Below are 23080 nucleotides of genomic sequence, written 5' to 3'. Positions count from 1 at the left end.
TACTTTATAAAAAGGGAGACAGTGATAATGTAGACAATTTTAGACCTATTTCGAAGTGCCATCAGTGTTTCTAAAGTTATTGAAAAGGCTGTGTATGTAAGGATAATTGATTATTTTATTTCACATAATTCGCTATCAAATGTATAGTTCAGTTTTAGAAGAGGTTTAACAAGTGAAAATGCTATATTCTCTTTTCTCTGTGATGTACTGGATGGATTAAACAAAAAGTTTCAGACACTAGACATCTTTTTTGATTTAACTAAAGTGTTTGTGTTGATCATGAAGTATTGCTCCAGAAGTTGGACCATTATGACATACGGGGAGCAGCTTTCTGTTTCATCTCTTACTTTAACAACAGACAGTAAAAGCTCATTATCCACCATGTTCAGAATGGCTATGGAAATGGAAATGAGCATTTGGCATCATTGGCTGGGAGGCCCCTTGCGGAGCAGGTCCAGCTGCCTTGATGCAGGTCTTATTACATTCGACGCCACATTGGGCGACCTGCGCACCGGATGGGGATGAAATGATGATGAAGACAACACAACACCCAGTCCCTGAGCGGAGAAAATCCCCAACCACGCCAGGAATCGAATCCAGGCCCGTAGGACGGCAATCCGTCATGCTGACCACTCAGCTATCGGGGCGGAGAATGGCTATGCTGTGGGGTCTGAGTGGGGCATGGTCCAATGGGGGATGCCCCAGGGATCAGTGCTGGGGTCATTCCTGTTCCTTATATACAGGGTGGTCCATTGATTGTGACCACGCCAAATATCTCACGAAATAAGCATCAAACGAAAAAACTACAAAGGACGAAACTTGTCTTGCTTGAAAGGGGAAACCAGATGGCGCTATGGCTGGTTCGCTAGATGGCACTGCCGTAGCTCAAATGAATATCAATTGCGTTTTTTTTTTTAAAATAGGAAGCCCTATTTTTATTAAATATGCGTGTAATACGTAAAGAAATATGAATGTTTTAGTTGGACCTCTTTTTTTGCAATGTGGTAGATGGCGCTGTAATAGTCACAAATATTTGGCTCACAATTTTAGACAAACAGTTGGTAACAGGTAGGTTTTTTAAACTAAAATAAAGAACATAGGTACGTTTGAACATTTTATTTCAGTTGTTCCAATGTGATACATGTACCTTTGTGAACTTATAATTACTGAGAAACCATGCCGTTACAACGTGATTACCTCTAAATACCACATTAATGCAAGAAATGCTCAAAATGATGTCCGTCAACCTCAATGCATTTGGAAACACGTGTAACGACATTCCTCTCGACAGCGAGTAATTCACCTTCCGTAATGTTCACACATGCATTGACAATGTGCCGATGCATGTTGTCAGGCACTGTCGGTGGATCACAATAGCAAATATCCTTCAACTTTCCCCACAGGAAGGTATCCGGGGATGTCAGATCCGGTTAACGTGCGGACCATGGTATGGTGCTTCGGCAACCAATCCACCTGTCATGAAATATGCTATTCAAGATCGCTTCAACTGCACACAAGCTATGTGCCGGACATCCATCATGTTGGAAGTACATCGCCATTCTGTCATGCAGTGAAACATCTTGTAGTAACATCAGTAGAACATTACGTAGGAAATCAGCATACACTGCACCATTTAGAATGCCATCGATAAAATTGGGGCCAATTATCCTTCCTCCCATAATGCCGCACCATACATTAACCTGCAAAGTTCACTGATGTTCCATTTGTTGCAGCCATCATGGATTTTCCATTGCCCAATAGTGCATATTATGCCGGTTTACATTACTGATGTTGGTGAATGACGCTTCGTCGCTAAATAGAATGCGTGCAAAAAATCTGTCATCCTCTCGTAATTTCTCTTGTGCCCAGTGGCAGAACTGTACATGATGTTCAAAGACATCGCCATGCAATTCCTGGTGCATAGAAATATGGTACAGGTGCAATCGATGTTGATGTAGCATTCTCAACACCGACGTTTTTCAGATTCCCGATTCTTGCGCAATTTGTCTGCTACTGATGTGCGGATTAGCCGCGACAGCAGCTAAAACACCTACTTGGGCATCATCATTTGTTGCAGGTTGTGGTTGACGTTTCACATGTGGCTGAACACTTCCTGTTTCCTTAAATAACGTAACTATCCAGCGAACGGTCTGGACACTTGGAAGATGTCATCCAGGATACCGAGCAGCGTATATAGCACATGCCCGTTGGGCACTTTGATCACAATAGCCACACATCAACACGATATCGACCTTTTCCACAATTGGTAAATGGTCTATTTTACCACGGTTAATGTATCACGAAGCAAATACTGTCTGCATTGTCAGATTGTTACGTGATACCACGTACTAATACGTTTGTGACTATTACAGCGCCATCGATCACAAAGCGGAGAAAGTGATCCAACTAAAGCATTCATATTTCTTTACGCAAAACACAAATATGTAATAAAAGATGGGGTTTCCTGTTTTAAAAAAATGCAGTTGATATCCGTTTGACCCATAGCAGCGCCATCTAGCGGGCCAGCCATAGCGCCTTCTGGTTTCCCCCTTCAAGCTAGATGAGTTTCGTTCTTCGTAGTTTTTTCGTTTGATGCTTATTTTGTGAGATATTTGGCCTGGTCACTATCAATGGACCACCCTGTATACTTAGACCCTGAATGCCACAATGCTTTACTCCACCAACGCTATGACTTCCTCAATCCTCCCCCCACCACCCACTCTTATCTTCTGTCACCCTCCTAACCTATATAAGAATCTAGTCGAATCTTATGAGATTCCCGACCATTATCCCTACCACAAGGTATCGTAAGGTATGTGCTATCGTCCCCAATGTAAAACCTGTCCTGCACATTCACACACCATCTGCTCTAGTCCCACCATTGGTAGAATGTGACAATATTAAAGACAGAGCAAATTGTAAAATAACATATGTTGTTTATCAGCTAAGTTATGTCTTTTTATTTATGCATTACCGCCACTAAACTGGCTTAGTGCTTGACTGGCCACTGAAGAACTGCTTGTCTTAGTGGATGCCCAATACCCAGTTGCGTAATTCAAGGGATCTGAGTGCTTGGTACAACACATGGGCTGTTTGGATCCTCCCACCCAATACTTGTTTCACAGAACACTGGAGGAGAGAGCTTGGCAGATCACTAAAGGCCCCAGAAGAGAGAGACCCACATGTAATAAATCCTGGGGCCTGAATGACCTTCCCTTCCCCTTCTATCCCTTCCCTTCCCTTTCCTTCCCTTCCCTTCCCTTGCCCTCCTTTCCATTCCCTTACCTTCCCTTCCTTTTTAAGCTTGCCCAAAAAATGTCCCTCTCCTCCCCAATGAATGGACTATTAATTCCAAAAGCTAGATAGTCAGTCCCTTTTACTGTTATACAAGTCTATTGCCTCCTGAAGGCAAGTATTGGCCAACAGTTCTGTCTCCCTATTTTTATGTGTATTATGACTCTTTCCTTCTTTTCTCTTAACCTAATTCTTAACTGTGCTGTTCACTTCTCTTCATCTTTATCTTTACTTCTCATTCCATCCTTATCATCTCGGGACTCAAGTGGCACAGTTCTTATTAATGTACCATCTCCAACCACTCTCCCTATTGCCTCCCTCTTCATCTTTGTCTATCCTTGTCTCATCCTGGAGTCTGAGTAGCCTACCCTTTCTTTTAATTTTTCCCAATATGTTCTTCTCTCCTACTCGAGGAAGAATCTATTAGATCTGTGTATTGCTTTTACAGGGTGTATATGTGGATGAGGAAACAAAAATTCTCGGATTTTCCATGTTAAGTAACAGTATAATTTTCCTCGGAACTGTAAAACTTATCAATCCTTTCAGTTGTTGTGGTTTTATACACCAGCGTAGAATTTCCATGCACTTTAGAGAACGAAACTCAGGGGAAAAAACACGTTTTGGAAAGATGTCTGATGTGCAGCAACATGCACACTGCATATTTTCATATTACGAAAGTATAAATTCCAAACACCGCACATTACTTTCCGAAGGACTGAACAGAGATTGCGATGCACTTTTGTAAGCCAGTCGTAGTTCATGACAAACGATCTTGCCGGCCGATGACAGAGGATATTCAGAGCATAGGACACGCACGTGATGTAGTCAGCCAAAAGCAACATCACTGTTAAGTAGCGCTAACACACAAATAGGAAAAGGTAATGGTTTAAATTAATATACATAGTGTTGCTACAAGAAAAGAAAAGAGAAGCTAAGCTTTCACACACACACATATATATATATATATATATATATATATATATATATATATATATATATATATATATATATATATATATATATATATATATATATATATATATATATATATATTTTTTTTTTTTTTTTTTTTTTTTTTTTTTTTTTTTTTTTTTTGCACTTTAAAATATATCACACAAAATGCCAGTAAAATTTTTTTTAACAATGACATAAATGTCTGATTTTTCTGGCTCGAAAATATTGTAAGTGGTCAGCCTCAAATTATGATTTTTGAATTAGAGTCAAACGCTCTGTGATTTAAGAAATTCATCGGACATTCGCCCACAGGGTTCTTCTTGCGTAAAAGGAAATTTACTTTGAAAGTAATGCTTTTCAAAGAACCATTCGGAATATTTTCCCGCGACCTGTTAGAAATAGATTTGTTTCAGCAGTTGCCAAAGAGTGCCAGATAACAGGTGTCACCGCACTTGCACAGCAACAGTGATGCAGGAAGCATGTACGTTCGTACATGTAAAACTTTGAAAGATCTTACATTATGTCATAAAAGAAACAAGACATTAGGGATTACTCCAAGAGCACGGGAATTTTGTGAACCATACTAAAATGCATCATTCGGCTTAAAGTGCTCATTCATATGTCCAGATTCAGATGCAAATTTTCTTGGAGTACCAGTACTGTATTACCTAATGTTTGGTTCTTTATTAAGTCATAATGCCATATGTGCTAGAAGATGAAAACGTGAACTTGAAATGCATCTAACAGTTGAAACTAGCCCATAGTGTAGAATTAAACACTTCATTTCAAATAGATTGACTGCCTCAGCAGAAAAGATTAACAAAAGTCAAATTTCTTTAACAAACTGACAAAAATAACATTGTTCTGCAACGCGATCAACGCTTGACTGTCAGAAAGGTGGAAACAAAATAAAATCTGAAACTAACAACATATTTTAGCCTTCCGTAATTATGTGAATGCATTTTAATTCACTTGATAGCTCCAGGCCAAGACATCTGTTTTGTTTTCATTTGACGTGAGAGCAATAAACGAAGAGGAAACAGCAAAATCACTTAACGTAAACAGGGGTCACGTGGAGACTACCACCTCCCCACTGCAACTCAGACCGCTCTGTGCATTACGTCCGGATCTACGATATTTCCAAACCGGGGCAATACTACATAGTGGCACTCCCCCTCCCTTGAGCGTTTGAGGTTGGACGCCCAAAATTTTAAAAAATCGACTTTTATAAAATATCTTCATTTTGTAGGGCACATCTTTTTGAAGAGTATGATACATGAAACATATATGTTTGAGGGAACGTAAGGCATGTTAATTGGTCTCTGTATTTCACTCTGTGGAATTCAAACATGTAATATTTTGTAATGGGTGTCATCAAACTATATTCAGGACAGTGGAAATTAAAATGTCCTGTGGTGCCTCTCCTGCTCCCAGTCGGCCGGTTTGACATCCAGCCCCTCTTTAAAAAAATCTTGCAATTAATACTGGATGGGATTATTTGTAACTGGCAGAACAAGAACTCTTTAGAAAATTTGTAGTCTTTACTGCCTATTAGCGAATACCTTGCTGTTTTGTGTGACATAAAATTAAATATAGGATACATAAAAGGAGTAAAGACAAGTGACATGCAAGACAGTACACATTTCTTCAATCGTTAAGTCCCAGCTTTTTTTCTCTCTAACCTTGCTGCAGCTTTACATGGTGTCTTTTCCTTTCTGTGAAAGGATCTATTATCTCATCAAACTTCATCAAACGTTTTGTCACTTGCAAAAACAAAATGTTGTTGTGTAATACTAAAAAAGCTGTTAATACAAATTGTACCCAAGGCTGATGTGGTTTCTCGATCTGATTATGTGTATTTTGTCACTGCTAGATAAAACAAAATAGGCCTGCCTAATATTGCTTGTCACACACACCAAATAAATGAGCCTATTTTTTTAACACGACAGAATATAATTCATAAAGTACCTATATCAAATGCCTATTAGGCCTACTACAAGCAAAAAGTTTTATGTTACAAAATAGTTTCATATTTCATTCATACTCTCTAGCTTCTGAAGCATTAGAACGAAAAGTAGTAGTATGAAATTTTTATATAAATTTGGAACCGTCATATTCTTCCGTAGTTTGTGAGAGTCCCCGTTTCTTCTCCTTCCTCATTCTAACAAACAATCTTGTCATCACCAATTCTGTAACTATTCCTGCCAGTGTCAAAACTTGTTCTCTGGTTAACTTCACTAACCCTGCAACAATCATCGTTCCCTCTTTCCTGACGAAGCAACGGTTGGTTGCGAAAGCTTGAATTTTGTGTGTATGTTTGTGTGTCTATCGACCTGCCAGCACTTTCGTTTGGTAAGTCACATCATCTTTGTTTATATATATATATGTATGTGTGTGTGTGTTTTTGAAGATAAGAGTGGATCCTTAGTTCTCAAAGAATCTTAGGGAAAAGAGATGGACTAATAAAAAAAACAATAACACATGTATAGTAAACTCCATGTGTCGTTGATAATATCAATGGAATAACACCAAAATATATTTCACTGTTAAATAGTATTCAGTTGGTTTCACCTGTACTGCTAAGTTCTTCCAGAAGAGAAGGCCACTCTGTCTTGAAATGATTAGCACCTGTCAATGATCCATCACCACCAATCACCACCAGATTGGTAATTCCTCTGTCCACCAAGTTAGCAGCAGCTTTTAAGCGTCCTTCTCGTTCTTTAAAATCCATGCATCTGGCTGAACCAATAATGGTCCCACCCTGTAAATAATTTATCATGTAACTTTATTATTTTAACTAAAAAAGTGAGTATTTGGACTATCTTAACTAAAAAAACTGTGTTGTGCTACAGTAACCTCAGAGTGGATTGAACATACAAGTGTAGCGTGTATGAAGGTGTCAGTATCACTTCATTCACTATAGAAATACAAGAAGTATTTCCTTTCAAACCTAAAAAGAAGCTTGTAGAGTCACTAATACTTCTCGCACTTGACTATGGCAATGCAATTCTCCAAGGACTTTTATACAAAAGCTCACACAGGCTACTAGAACTTGTGATGAATACTTGCGTATGATACGTTTGTGATGTATACTATTTTGACCATATCATTCCTGCCTACAAACAATTATCATGGCTATGTGCTGATAAGCAGAGAGACTATCATATTATATGTTTGCTCTGTTGTCTTCTCAATCACTGCACTTCTTCTTATTTATCTTCAACACTTACACCGCTACCTGAACAGCACAGCAGAAATGTTCTCAAAGAAGCAAAATACTCTCTGTACCAATGCATAACTCAGCCACATTCTCAGTATTACTGTCTGTATCAGGAACCACACTTTGAAACAATTTTCCTCAAAATATCACAGAAATTAAATCCCTTCCAAACTGCAAAAGACTGCTAATGGCCCACCTTCTAACACAATAACCATCTCTTCCATTTACTAGCCGGCAGCTCACTCCCATCAACCGGTCTCCCCTACAACTTAACCAACCCCCTTGTCAGAAGAGCTCTTGATTTAAATTCTGTTCTTTTCTAACACCCAATGTCACTGTCATTTCAATCTTCTCCTCTTTCTTTATCCCTTCCACTTCTGATTTATTCCACCGTAAATTTGTCTCAACATTGAGAGTTGCTTTCCTGAAACGTTATCCAAAAAAGCCATTACAAATTCAAGTAAGACATGGATTACTAAGTGATTTCAGATATTGTGTAAGAGGAAGAGGGTAATATATGGACAAGCCAGAATAAGTCAGGATCCGACATTACTTGCTTACTACAAAAGATATTGTAATATTTTAAGGAAAGTCATTAAGAAGTCGAGTAGCTTGTGTGTTCTGACAGAAATTAATAATGCGCATAATAAAATTAAAACAATAGGGAATATTGCCAAACAGGAGATGGAGCAGCCTGACTTTGCACAGCATACCAATGCAGTAAAGCTAAATGACAATGTTGTGAGTAATAATTCACAAGCTGCAAGTATTTTTAACAATCACTTTCTGAATGTAGCAGCAAAAATAGGGTTAAAGGGTTCAGCTGAAGAAGCAAAAAAATATGTTAAAAATGTCATTCCCCAAGACTTTAGGCCTTTAGAAATAGCACCAACATCCCCCACTGAAATTACGGGAATTATAAATATACTGAAAAGCAAGAGCTCATGTGGTGTTGATGGAGTCCCCAATAGAATTTTGAAGTGTTGTTCTAATTTAATAAGTGGAGTCCTTAGCAATATGTGTAATGCTTCACTGGCACAAGGAACTTTTGCAGACAGATTGAAATACGCAATTGTCAAACCTCTTCATAAGAAAGGGGACAAGAGTGACTCAAATAATTACAGACCAATCTTATTGCTGATTTCATTTTCTAAAACATTCGAAAAAGTTATGTATTCAATAGTCTCACATTTAAGTGAAAATAATTTACTCAGCATGTCACAGTTCGGATTCCAGAAGGGTTACTCGACTGAGAATTCTATCCACACATTTACCCATCAAATAGTGCAGGCCCTAAATAACAAATTATCACCAGATGGTATTTTTTGTGATCTCTCCAAGGCATTTGACTGTGTGGATCATGTCACACTCCTAGAAAAACTCAAGTTTTGTGGAACTGAAGGCTATACACACAGCTGGTTTTAATAATACTTAATAAACAGAAAGCAAAAAGTTGTGTTGAATAGCACAAACAATGTTGGGAGGGTGGTAAAATCTAGTGAATGGGGAGTTACCACAAAGGGAGTCCCACAGGGTTCAATGTTAGGTCCTCTGCTATACCTTATTCATGTGAATGACCTCCCACTTAACGTTCATGCAAGCAGAACTAGTACTTTTTTCAGATGACACAAGTGCTATAATAAATGCCATTCCAGAAAAAGCAGCTGAAGATATTGTTAAGGATGTCTTTCAAACAATTATTAAGTGGTCTCAGAAAATGGGCTCTCCCTTAATTTTGAAAAAACTCACTATATCCAGTTCTGTACACCAAATAGTGTCATACTGACAATTAATGTAGCATATGAACAGGGCTCAGTTAACAGGGTAGATTTCTACAAATTTTTGGGTGTTCACATTGATGACAACTTGAAATGGAGGAAACATATTACTGTGCTTCTCAAACAACTAAGTTCAGCTTCTTTTGCTCTTCATATAATCGCTAGTCTTGGATTAGATTAGATTTAGATTAGATTTACTTTCATTCCAATAACTGGGAATAAACAGATCAGCCTCCTAACATACTTTGCATATTTCCACTCAATAATGTCTCGTGGAATAGTTTTCTGTGGTATATCACCACTTAGACATATAGTATTGATTGCACAAAAGAGAGCAGTGAGAATAATTAGTGGTGTTAACCCAAGGACATAAGGACGTTGTGTAGGCACCTTTTCAAAGAGCTAGGCATTTTAACTGCACCATCAGTGTACATATATTTGCTAATGAAATTCGTTACAAATAATCCACCTCAATTCGCAAAGAACAGTGATGTTCATACGTACAACACTAGAGGGAATAATGACCTTTCCTATCCATTATTGAAGCTGTCAGTTGCTGAAAAAGGAGTACATTATCCAGCAACAAAAATTTTTGAACATTTGCCCAACAACATAAAGTGTCTGGCAGGTAGCAGACCAAATTTCAAACCTAGCTTAAAATCATATATAAAACCGAAGATGAGGTGACTTACCGAACAAAAGCGCTGGCAGGTCGATAGACACACAAACAAACACAAACATACACACAAAATTCAAGCTTTCGCGACAAACTGTTGCCTCATCAGGAAAGAGGGAAGGAGAGGGGAAGACGAAAGGAAGTGGGTTTTAAGGGAGAGGGTAAGGAGTCATTCCAATCCCGGGAGCGGAAAGACTTACCTTAGGGGGAAAAAAGGACAGGTATACACTCGCACACACGCACATATCCATCCACACATACAGACACAAGCAGACATATTTAAAGACAAAGAGTTTGGGCAGAGATGTCAGTCGAGGCAGAAGTGTAGAGGCAAAGAAGTTGTTGAAAGACAGGTGAGGTATGAGTTGCGGCAACTTGAAATTAGCGGAGATTGAGGCCTGGCGGATGACGAGAAGAGAGGATATACTGAAGGGCAAGTTCCCATCTCCGGAGTTCGGATAGGTTGGTGTTGGTGGGAAGTATCCAGATAACCCGGACGGTGTAACACTGAGCCAAGATGTGCTGGCTGTGCACCAAGGCATGTTTAGCCACAGGGTGATCCTCATTACCAACAAACACTGTCTGCCTGTGTCCATTCATGCGAATGGACAGTTTGTTGCTGGTCATTCCCACATAGAATGCATCACAGTGTAGGCAGGTCAGTTGGTAAATCACGTGGGTGCTTTCACACGTGGCTCTGCCTCTGATCGTGTACACCTTCCGGGTTACAGGACTGGAGTAGGTGGTGGTGGGAGGGTGCATGGGACAGGTTTTGCATCGGGGGCGGTTACAAGGATAGGAGCCAGAGGGTAGGGAAGGTGGTTTGGGGATTTCATAGGGATGAACTAACAGGTTACGAAGGTTAGGTGGACGGCGGAAAGACACTCTTGGCGGAGTGGGGAGGATTTCATGAAGGATGGATCTCATTTCAGGGCAGGATTTGAGGAAATCGTATCCCTGCTGGAGAGCCACATTCATAGTCTGGTCCAGTCCCAGAAAGTATCCTGTCACAAGTGGGGCACTTTTGTGGTTCTTCTGTGGGGGATTCTGGGTTTGAGGGGACGAGGAAGTGGCTCTGGTTATTTGCTTCTGTACCAGGTCGGGAGGGTAGTTGCGGGATGCGAAAGCTGTTTTCAGGTTGTTGGTGTAATGATTCAGGGATTCCGGACTGGAGCAGATTCGTTTGCCACGAAGACCTAGGCTGTAGGGAAGGGACCGTTTGATGTGGAATGGGTGGCAGCTGTCATAATGGAGGTACTGTTGCTTGTTGGTGGGTTTGATGTGGACGGACATGTGAAGCTGGCCATTGGACAGGTGGAGGTCAACGTCAAGGAAAGTGGCATGGGATTTGGAGTAGGACCAGGTGAAACTGATGGAACCAAAGGAGTTGAGGTTGGAGAGGAAATTCTGGAGTTCTTCTTCACTGTGAGTCCAGATCATGAAGATGTCATCAATAAATCTGTACCAAACTTTGGGTTGGCAGACTTGGGTAACCAAGAAGGCTTCCTCTAAGCGACCCATGAATAGGTTGGCGTACGAGGGGGCCATCCTGGTGCCCATGGCTGTTCCCTTTAATTGTTGGTATGTCTGGCCCTCAAAAGTGAAGAAGTTGTGGGTCAGGATGAAGCTGGCTAAGGTGATGAGGAAAGAGGTTTTAGGTAGGGTGGCAGGTGATCGGCGTGAAAGGAAATGCTCCATCGCAGCGAGGCCCTGGACGTGAGGAATATTTGTGTATAAGGACATGGCATCAATGGTTACAAGGATGGTTTCCGGGGGTAACAGATTGGGTAAGGATTCCAGGCGTTCAAGGAAGTGGTTGGTGTCCTTGATGAAGGATGGGAGACTGCATGTAATGGGTTGAAGGTGTTGATCTACGTAGGCAGAGATACGTTCAGTGGGGGCTTGGTAACCAGCTACAATGGGGTGGCCGGGATGATTGGGTTTGTGGATTTTAGGAAGAAGGTAGAAGGTAGGGGTGCGGGGTGTCGGTGGGGTCAGGAGGTTGATGGAGTCAGGTGAAAGGTTTTGCAGGGGGCCTAAGGTTCTGAGGATTCCTTGAAGCTCCGCCTGGACATCGGGAATGGGGTTACCTTGGCAAACTTTGTATGTGGTGTTGTCTGAAAGTTGACGCAGTCCCTCAGCCACATACTCCCGACGATCAAGTACCACGGTCGTGGAACCCTTGTCCGCCGGAAGAATGACGATGGATCGGTCAGCCTTCAGATCACGGATAGCCTGGGCTTCAGCAGTGGTGATGTTGGGTGTAGGATTAAGGTTTTTTAAGAAGGATTGAGATGCAAGGCTGGAAGTCAGAAATTCCTGGAAGGTTTGGAGAGGGTGATTTTGAGGAAGAGGAGGTGGGTCCCGCTGTGACGGAGGACGGAACTGTTCCAGGCAGGGTTCAATTTGGATGGTGTCTTGAGGAGTCGGATCATTAGGAGTAGGATTAGGATCATTTTTCTTCGTGGCAAAGTGATACTTCCAGCAGAGAGTACGAGTGTAGGACAGTAAATCTTTGACGAGGGCTGTTTGGTTGAATCTGGGAGTGGGGCTGAAGGTGAGGACTTTGGATAGGACAGAGGTTTCGGATTGGGAGAGAGGTTTGGAGGAAAGGTTAACTACTGAGCTTAAAATCATTTCTTTTGGACAACTCCTTCTACTCCATGGAAGTTTCTGTTTCAGAAATGGTTAAAAAAATTGTGTATATATATATATATATATATATATATATATATATATATATATATATATATATATACACACACACACACACACACACACACACACACACATCTCTTGTAATCTGACTTGTTCCACATCATATTGATAAAATAATCAGGAAAATGATCTACGGAACATGACATAACTAAAACTAAACTAAAAGTAAATAACACAAAACAAGGTATCAAACATACTAAACTAATATTCATCATTCTTAATGTCCTTTGCTATAATAATAATAATTATTATTATTATTACTATTATTGTTCTCAATGAAGCAAAATCCTCTCTGTACCAATACATAACTCATCTGCATTCTCAAAATGATTATCTGTATAGTAAAGGACATTATTATTATTTCTTTCTTTTCTCAGACGTTATGTCTGGTCAGAAATGGAAAGTGACACGGACCTTGATCAAACGTGACTTCCTTTTAACTGTACGGTATATGTTATACTGCATTTAGGAACTTTCGGGTAATTGAACATGTATCAATAATTACGGATTTCTGTAGTTGTATATATAAGTTTGGATGTAGCTGTATTGCATTGATGTACTGGTGGGTATTGTGTGGTATGACTCCTGTAGTTGATAGTATAATTGGTAATGTCAACTTTATCCTGATGCCACATGTCCTTGACTTCCTCAGCCAGTTGGATGTATTTTTCAATTTTTTTCTCCTGTTTTCTTTTGTATATTTGTTGTATTGGGTACGGATATTTCAATTAGTTGTGTTAATTTCTTCTTTTTATTGGTGAGTATGATGTCAGATTTGTTATGTGGTGTTGTTTTATCTGTTATAATGGTTCTGTTCCAGTATAATTTGTATTCATCATTCCCCAGTACATTTTGTGGTGCATACTTGTATGTGGGAACGTGTTGTTTTATAAGTTTATGTTGTAAGGCAAGCTGTTGATGTATTATTTTTGCTACATTGTCATGTCTTCTGGGGTATTCTGTATTTGCTAGTATTGTACATCCGCTTGTGATGTGATCTACTGTTTCTATTTGTTGTTTGCAAAGTCTGCATTTATCTGTTGTGGTATTGGAACCTTTAAGACCTTTAATAATATGCTTGCTGTAATATCTGGTGTTTATTGTTTGATCCTGTATTGCAATCATGAATCCTTCCATCTCACTGTATATATTGCCTTTTCTTAGCCATGTGTTGGATGCGTCTTGATCGATGTGTGGCTGTGTTAGATGATACGGGTGCTTGCCATGTAGTGTTTTCTTTTTCCAATTTACTTTCTTCGTATCTGTTGATGTTAGGTGATCTAAAGGGTTATTATTATTATTACTATTATTACTGTCAATTATTATTATTAGATTAGATTAGATTAGATTAGATTTTTAGATTTACTTTCATTCCAATTGATCCGTAGTGAGGAGGTCCTCCAGGATGTGGAACATGTCAGATGTTGTTGTGAATGTTTTTGTGGTATTTTTGATATGTATTATTCCTGGCCACTTGTAAGTGAGAGGCTTAAGGCCGTAATCTGGTCAGGCTAAGTAAGCAATAAATAAATAAATAAACATACAACTTTTTAACTATCTGGATGCAACTTCAAAATAATAAAGTTGTTATTTATACAGAAGGACACCTGGTGTCAAGCTTATCACAGAAAAGTATACTGCAACACTTCAGTTCAAATAAAAAAGGAAGACATAGCTACATGGAAACTTAATGATTCAAAATAAAAGTCAAAAACGGATATAACAATTCCTGAAATAGAAAAAACTTATAGCAGGAAAATTCTGTGTGGAACAATACATAAAATAAGGAAAAGTCAATCACCTACAGCAGACTGATGTGTGGCAGATAGATACACATAATACAAGTGGCATAAGAAAAAATGGCACTGAGTACAGACTGCTTGCCAATTATGCCAAAATATTGCCCACCACAGGCAGATACAACAACAAATACATAAATATGTAATAATTAGATAGTAAAGAAATAATGAATAAGCTTATGCAAAGGTCTGTATTTACTGAATTGATCTTGTCATTTACGTTACATTAGGTGCCGAAAATGACCTCCTTGTGCTTCAAAGCACTTTTGCACTTGCCGTAACATGTTAAAGTACACGTTGGACAATTCTGTCAGATCAATTCTCAGAGTTTCATTATGAATATTTTTCTTCCAGTCTTATAACATTATTGGGTTATTTGTGTACAGTTTTCCCTCTAGACAGCCCCCAGATAAACATCACAAGTGGTTACTTTCAGCAAATATCCATGCACAGCAGTGTTTACTGTTGTTTAAAAAAATATGGGATTCACAATCTGATTTGCTGAAATGGCACTTGAAACTGACATGGTAATATGCCACTTTGTTACCAAATACTGTATATACTCTTTGCTAGTATGGAAATGTCAGAAAACTTCTTTGCAAAATGTCTCTCATTTCCTTAAATGAATCAGTGGATACATACGTCTCCACTATTGCGATTTTTCTTGAAGAGGACACATCCCACTGAGATATTTACTTGACACATCTTAACCAAGTCACAATGGATTTTGTACTGACAACAAAAATTGAAGTTGCAACAGCTTTGAAACAATAGATGACAACTGGCAGACACCAATGAGTAGTCTAGTACTTGGTGCTAGTTTCTAATGTGCCACCCTGCAGAACACAGTATTCACTAGCTTTCAGGCACTATAATCCATTAACCATAAGAATAAAGCTGATGTAAACATTTCATTATGTATTCTTGCACGTTTGCTGGAACCTCATTGGATTTCTGTTTCACGTGGGACTGCAGCCAAGCTGTCTCGAGTACTGTCAAGTACGATAATAAGGGTACATTTAGTGCTCAGATTTACTCGCACATCGACTTGGCAATAATATGGGACAACAGCTTTACCGGGACATTTAACTTGGACAGCACTGGCCTTTTTTCAGCTGGTACAGCTAGCCTACAGTGATGTGGCCAGCTGCAGTTCACACATAAAAAGAAATGAGCAGAGGAGCAATACAGTTTCACATGTAATTTAATTTTTAAGCAGAATGAAATATTACACTGCAAATCTCCCACAATATGCTCCTTACATGACTACATGAAAACCGCAATGCATTATCATTTTTAGCTAATGTACTATTGTAATTAATAACAAGAATGGTGAAAAGTCCTGACTTAACCACAGGGTAATTTTTCTGCATAATCTGTGTGTAACATAAGAGAGTATTGAAGAATTTCACCATATAGTTAAATACTGAAGCCACTGAAGGTATTACTCGGCCGTCTGGTAATCTCTTAGCTCCTTCCTTATCTGAAACAGAGAAATACATTTCCGTTCTGGAAGTGTCACCTGATATGTTGTTAATCAGTCTATCAACAACAAAATCTACGAAGCCAACCAGGCACAGAATTTTCTCTTCTTCTTTTACGACAAGCCATTCTATACTCCGCCACTGTTCAGCAGTGATGTGTCAAAAAGCTGCGAGCGTTAGCTAAAGTACATGTGGCAGCTTAAGAGTCTTGTTACTTCTCAGGCCAAATCCCATACCTTGGCTCCAGATCAGTTCTGTTCAGTCCATATTGTAATGGTACAGTACCAAATGCAAAAATGCAGCATTTGTGTGATGTGTTTGATGCTGTGAAAATGATTCTTTTTCATGTTTCTAAGATACGTATCAACCTCTGTGGTATAAAATGATGGGCGTAGTCCAAATAAAAAGGATTTGGTTTTTCATTTTTGCTTTAAAAATTTCAACAACTTTTATGAACAGTCTTTCATAAAGCATCAATAATTACGAATTTGTATTGGAAATGGAAATAAGAATTTCGCATCCAATGTGTAATTAGAAACAAGAAGTCATGCATTATTCATAACAAATGATGATGAGTTCTATAATTACAAAATTTAGGTATTTCAAATTGAACGAGAAAAAAAATTATATGGTGGAGTTTTGAACCACAGCACGATCAATCGCATTTGGTTCCCACTCCATTACACTACCGACAACACTTCTGGTTTGAGTTCGTTTATCAACTGCAGTATACAGAACACTGGGAAAACTTCAAAGCCGATTATCTTTGTAAATTGATAAAAAACATTAAGAACAGCCAATTTCTCGGTGCATTTTAACCGTGTTCCTTGCACGTGTTTCACTACGGAACAGAAAGCAGCCTCAGCCAATTTCATACTGCGCATTATCAGTGCAACAATCAGAGCACAAGGCTGCAAAGGCTGTGACTGTACACGATATTTGAAATAAAAGCTACATACCTAAAGTGTTATTAAGAAAAATGTTGATGGCTGTTAATACATTTGAATATCTTAAAAGTTTCATTTAACGTAACTTAATAATAAGATATCTAATACATAAGTAGGACCTACTTCCAAGAGTGTAACAACACCAGTGTATGTGTGCTTCGGCTTCTGACCAACCATCGCATTTGTGTTTGTTTACATCAGGTTTTTTCTTAAGCTGAACGGATTATAGCTCTGCTTCTAGAAGACCACACAGACACTTAGATGCACACTACCGTGGGGCGATACTAATGATTACTGAGAGCAGTTGCCTGGACTGATGAATGAGGTGGAGGGAGAGAAGGATGCATGAGGCAAGGAGAGGGAGTGGGTTAGTATGAGGCACAAGCAGGAAAGACAAATGACTCAGTAGAGATACAACAGGCCAAGAGCAAAAGAGAAAAAGTAACATGAGGCAATGGGAAAACAGGCTAGTTGAGGTTTAGGCCAGGGGGACTGTGAGAATGCAAGATACACTGGAGAGACAATTCCCACCCGCATACTTCAGAGAAGCTTGTGCTGGAAGGGAGTATCCAAGAAGTATACATAGTGAAGCAGCTATTAAAGTAATTTGTGTGGTAGTGTGCAGCATGTTTGGCAACTGCATGGTCAAGTTTGCAGTTCACCACAGTTTGGCAGTACCCACCCATGTGAGTAGACAATTAGTTACCTGTCATGCCCCCATAGAATGCTGTGCAGTAATTGCAACACAGATGACATGTAAGATGGCTGCTTTTACAAACATTCTTGCCTTTTACAAGGTATGAAATGTCTGTAACAGGACTGTGATAGGAAGTGGTGACTGGGTGTATGGGAGAAGTCTTGTAGCTGGGTCATCCACAAGGGAGTGACTTGTGTGTATGACAGGAAGCACAACTGGAACAGGGATGGACAAGGATATTCTGTAGGTTGGATGGAGGGCTGATCACTACTTTTGGTGACGTAGGCAAGATTTTGCATAGAGTATCCCTCACCTAAGGGAATGACATTGCCCTGGAGAAGGATGTTGTTGAACATTTCAAGGGGGTGATATTTTGTAATCGGAAGAGTGCTGTTGGGCATTGGTTACCAGGTTTACTGGCACCTGAGGACAAGGTGGCACAGGAGATCTGTTTATGAATGAGCTGGATAGGATATTATCTGTCAATAAAGGTTCTGGAAGGTTATCGTTACATTTCGACAACTCTTGCCTTCCATTGCAGATGCAGCATTCATGTATGGCGAAGCTGTGTGGAAGAGACTTTTTGATGTGAAACTGATGATGGCTGGAGGTGCTGTTGGTGGTTGAACACTTGATGTGAACAGACATATTTATGAAGCCACCTGAAATGTGGAGATCGACATCTAGTACGAGGGTGGCTCATTGATTTGAGAAGGACCAGATGAAATGGATTTTGGTGTAAGTGTTGAGATTATGGAGGAAGAAAGGACAGGGGAGGGGAGGGGAAGGGGGGGGAGGAGTGAATATGACACTCTGGCTTGAATATTGCACATCTGCCCATCACCACAGGTTCCAGACACAACACGTACTGCTGTCACAGTTAACTTATGTTATCATTCTTCCAAGTTCAATATAAACATTATCTCCTTCATCTTCATTTCATTGTTATTGATACGAAGAACATTTCCACTTGAACTTCACAGTTATCTACTCATTTATGGACATTGTGAATGAAATGCAGCTTTCAGTGTTCAAATTTGCATAGCAACAAGAAATTAATAATAACATAATAATATCATAACTACATTTATTTTCCTCCATTTTAACAACACAACACTTTGGATAATAAATACTGATTATCTACAATGTATGATTATATCTGCAGCCTAAGATTTCCTTGTAACTAAAAAACTCAAGCTTTTCAAGTATGGTATAGCAGGGCAGAAAATCTGTGACCATGTGAGTGTTATGGCAACAATGGCTACAGGTATTAAAAAGAGTGGTAAGTTGGGAATATGTTTGCATAAGAGGTGAACACAGGGGACAGACCGCAGATCATGCAGGAGATCAACATTTAACATTCATCTCTGGGGACAAAAATGTAGAGTATCGACTGACAAAATTAAAAAGTATTGTTCAATATACTTCAGATATGTATATGCCAAGTAAGAGTGTAATGGATGAGAGAAACTCATACTGGCTCGACAGTCATGATATAAAATTGCTAGTAAAGGAAAGAAATCTCCCTCACAGATTTAAGCAATGCCAAAGACTCCTACACAAAAGTTGAACAAAGCCAAGAATGAACATAAGAGAAGCCATGTGATAAGTGTTCAATGAATTTGAAAGTATAATTTTGCTCATCAATCTGGCAAAGATCCTAACATGTCTTGGTTTTTGTAAAGCCAGTAAACAGATTAAAACTATCTACAGTATTTAGTTGCTCAGACTACATGTCCCTGACTAGCATTCAGTATGACCAGGCACAGATTGTAGTTAAAGGCTCTGAGGTGTAGCCATCGTAAAAGATATATTAAAATATGATTTTCCATAATGTAGTGCAAAATTTAAGTTACCAGAAAGCATTTTGAATATTTTCCACACAGATTAAAATGACAGGTGCAAAATTTAAGTTACCAGAAAGCATTTTGAATATTTTCCACACAGATTAAAATGACAGTCAATGTTTATAGAAATTTTAATATCAAGTGATGTTTTCCAAACAGTTAGTAGACTTAAGGCTGCAACTTAAAATGCAACAGATGTTTGGGGGCATGGCACTTCAAAGCACTGTTCTATATGGGTTTTCAGAAGGCTCAAAAAGCTAAGCCTCAGGAGCTTGTACCAACTTCCAGATGATTTTCAAGTTCTGCTTTTAATGATGAGGAGAATCAATAACTTGGCTGAATCTTCACTCTTGAATCCTGTCTCCACGTCTCACAATTAGGCTTCGATGCATCATTAGTTAACAATTAATATTCAAGTTTTGAGAGTGTTAAAGATACTTATTTGTTTCTGGCATTGTGATTTCTATCTCTGCAGTAAGTCTCTAAATGTCTCTCTCTAGAATGCACTAATCTACCCAGACCCTGAAACTGCTTACTTCTAACTCAAATACCTCCTCATAAGGCTTAGTACACACTGTTCCAGTCCTCCCACAAAGAAAAAATACCTGTCAGTACTGGGTACTGAACCCAGGAACTCTGCATGGCAGTCCAATATGTTGATGCTGAATGCTCAGCTACAGATACGGACATAACATAATAAAACAGGAACAAATACAAAGAGAAAAATCGATCAGTTGGCCTGCAGTTTTAATCAGTCTAAGTTTCAAAAATTACTCTGATGAACCAAGCATTCCACCTAACGTAAATTATAAAGAACAGTTACATTTGGTAGCTTACCTTATGTATAATGGACGAAACTGTCGCCCAGCCTGCTTCCTCAATATTGTCTCCGCCATCTACCATTCCTTGATAACCTTCTTTTATGAAATAAACTTTACATCCAAGATATATACCAAAACGTACTACTGCACGTACTGCAGCGTTCATCCCTAGAGAGCACAATGAAGAAGTATTCATAAAAAAGTGGTTCTCAATATCTTAATGTTAATGTTCAAACTTGCTGTGTTACATATAAGTTATTATGTTTTTAGAACAAATATCATAGAGTATAATTCTGAAATACATTTCCTAAATCATACACACAGATATCAATATTTCCATCAGGAATAAGTTATCATTTATTAACAACTAACACTTACAGTCTGGTTCATGGTATTCAGTGATTTTGTCACATACCCAAGGCATCTTAGAAAGTTTATCATGATTTAAAGTGATCACAGCTCTATAATTAAAATTGATACAAAGTATTTCACACATGCTTACACACAGTAATAAACTTTTTAGTCTTATGCAATATCATTTAATACACTCAATGTGAACATTGTTGATAACTTGCAAAACATCCAAATGGTACTCTATCTCATGCCAAAACTTTGTACATTTGAGGGATGACACTTTCAACAGTTTGAATGATGTGATCATGCAATGTGAGCATATCCAGTACAGGTGTGACACCCATCTTGGTGTCAATATATCCCCAATAGTAAAATTGCAATGTGTAATGTCTCACAATCTTAGTGGTCATGAGATTGGATCATCCCTTCCAATCCACTAACCTGGAAATTTTTCAGCCAAAGACTCCTGGACACATGGTGATCATGTAAACATTATCCCGATGTTGTCAATAGTCTCTGCAGGTCAGTTGCTGCTTTTCTTCTTTTCAACTGTATCCACATTTCAAAATACTTGGTCAATTTCCTGTAAGTATACTGAACCCCTGTCACACAGTGATTGGAAATTTTTGCCTTATCCAACCACACAACACATTGTACTTTCTCCTAAACTGATGCTGCCATTTTATTCTTTAATCAACAGTGGTACTCTCAGAGAGAGATTCATAAATTGAAGTACACCATCATGGAAACTTAATAAGTTTGTCAACACAATAAAAGAAGGATATCATGGATATATGGCATAAATAAATAGTAATGCCTGTTTTATGATCAGGTTAAACATTCTGGGACATCCTATATATAAGCTCAATGAGGAAAATGGAAAAAAGTCTGAGTTATGTATAATGAAAATTAATTCCAACACTTATTCAACTTCTTTTGATTCAGTAATCTATACCACTGTGGTCAGAAATGTAGTGTGAGCTGTGGCTTTTCATACAGCAATTAAAGCAATCAGAGATAATTTCTATTAAATTAAATATATTCTGAACTCAAATATCAAATAACACACAGTAATTGGTAAGCATAAAAGATACAATGATTGTCTCTAGCCACTGTGAAGTGGTTTCACAGAAAGGCATACTAAGCAGCAATGCTATGTTTCCTTTACAAATCAGATTCTGAAAGCACCTAACAACAGAATGCATTGTAGAATTTTGATTGTATGGACCAGGGAATTCGTCTGAAGGAAGCAAACTCTTGGAAGAGTAAAGATGAAAAATGATTTAGTGTAGTCATCCCATCTAATATGTTATACAAATTAGTTTACACAGTTCCACAGGCCTCAAAAATTACAGAAGCACAAAAATTTTAAATGTTAGGATCAACAAATCCTTTGGGATGCTTTCCTTTACTACTTGTAGGAAGAGAGAAAAGCAAAGTACAAGCTAGTGAGATGAAATTCTTGAGGAACAGTATTGGAGTGACAAAGATAGACAGGTTAAGAAATGAGAGGATCAGAGCATTAATGAAGGTGGAACCATTATAGGAGGAGATAGAGAAATCAAGGCTGAGATGGTATGGGCATGATAAGCATATGGAGGAGAAGACGATACCCAAGAGGATACATGAGTGGCCGAGCGGTTTTAGGTGCTTCAGTCCGGAACTGCACTGCTGCTATGGTCGCAGATTCAAATCCTGCCTTGGGCATGGATGTATGTGATGTCCTTAGGTTAGTTAGGTTTAGGTAGTTCTAAGTCTAGGGGACTGATGACCTCAGATGTTAAGTCCCATAGTGCTCAGAGCCATTTGAACCATTTTAAACTGGAAAGAAAGAGACCAAGAGGAAGACCGAAAGACAGATGGCTGAAAGGAGTGGAGGAATACGTCCAGAAGAAAGGAGAAGACTGGGTCAAGGTGAAAACAGAGAGATGGTGGCAAGACAGAAGACGATGGAGAGGCTTATGTTCCAAACAGACCTGGCCTTAGGCTGGAAACTGTTCAAGACGATGATGATGATGACAATGAGGATCAATAAATATAGTGAGACATTCATTCAACTTCTTTGGATTGAACTAAATTGAGCCTGACACATTTTTTCGGTCAAGAATATTTTACTGAGCATCTTTTATATTGCTTGTAATAGGAGCAACTACTGATAACAGATTTGCAAAATTATGGGCATATTTTATAGACATTGTATGGTACAGATCCTAATGAAGAGAATATTTGTTGCTTGGAAGAGATTAGTTTAACTTAGCAAAAGCACATATCTGGTTTACATTTGAAATGGATGGTAAAAAGTGTAGGTCATTGGTTGGACTTGACTCTTACATGCATGAAGCAAAGCATTTCGCATACAACTGTGACACAGTATACCTCTGAGAAGTGCAAAAGTTCTTACACTTCTAATGCTATGAGTGTGGGATAGAGAGAAGATAATACAATGTCTGACAGAACAGGTAAAGCATCCAGAAGGGCAGAAGGAAACAAA

General features: G+C 38.8%; 1 protein-coding gene across 1 annotated transcript in view; it reads right to left on the bottom strand.

Annotated features, from left to right (window-relative positions):
* Positions 1 to 23080, bottom strand: part of LOC124775011 (ATP-dependent 6-phosphofructokinase-like) — a 433031-nt gene that overhangs the window by 371218 nt on the left and 38733 nt on the right. The window contains exons 2-3 of the mRNA XM_047249771.1: positions 20252 to 20403; positions 6820 to 7009 (exon numbers count right to left, since the gene is read on the bottom strand). Coding sequence (XP_047105727.1) covers positions 6820 to 7009; positions 20252 to 20403 — 342 coding nt within the window. The remainder of the gene's footprint in view (positions 1 to 6819; positions 7010 to 20251; positions 20404 to 23080) is intronic.

The sequence above is a fragment of the Schistocerca piceifrons genome, chromosome 1 (assembly GCF_021461385.2).
Source record: "Schistocerca piceifrons isolate TAMUIC-IGC-003096 chromosome 1, iqSchPice1.1, whole genome shotgun sequence".
Taxonomy (NCBI): Eukaryota; Metazoa; Arthropoda; class Insecta; order Orthoptera; family Acrididae; genus Schistocerca; species Schistocerca piceifrons.
The sequence above is the reverse complement of the archived record's forward strand: the minus strand, read 5'-3'. Positions and strand labels throughout refer to the sequence as shown.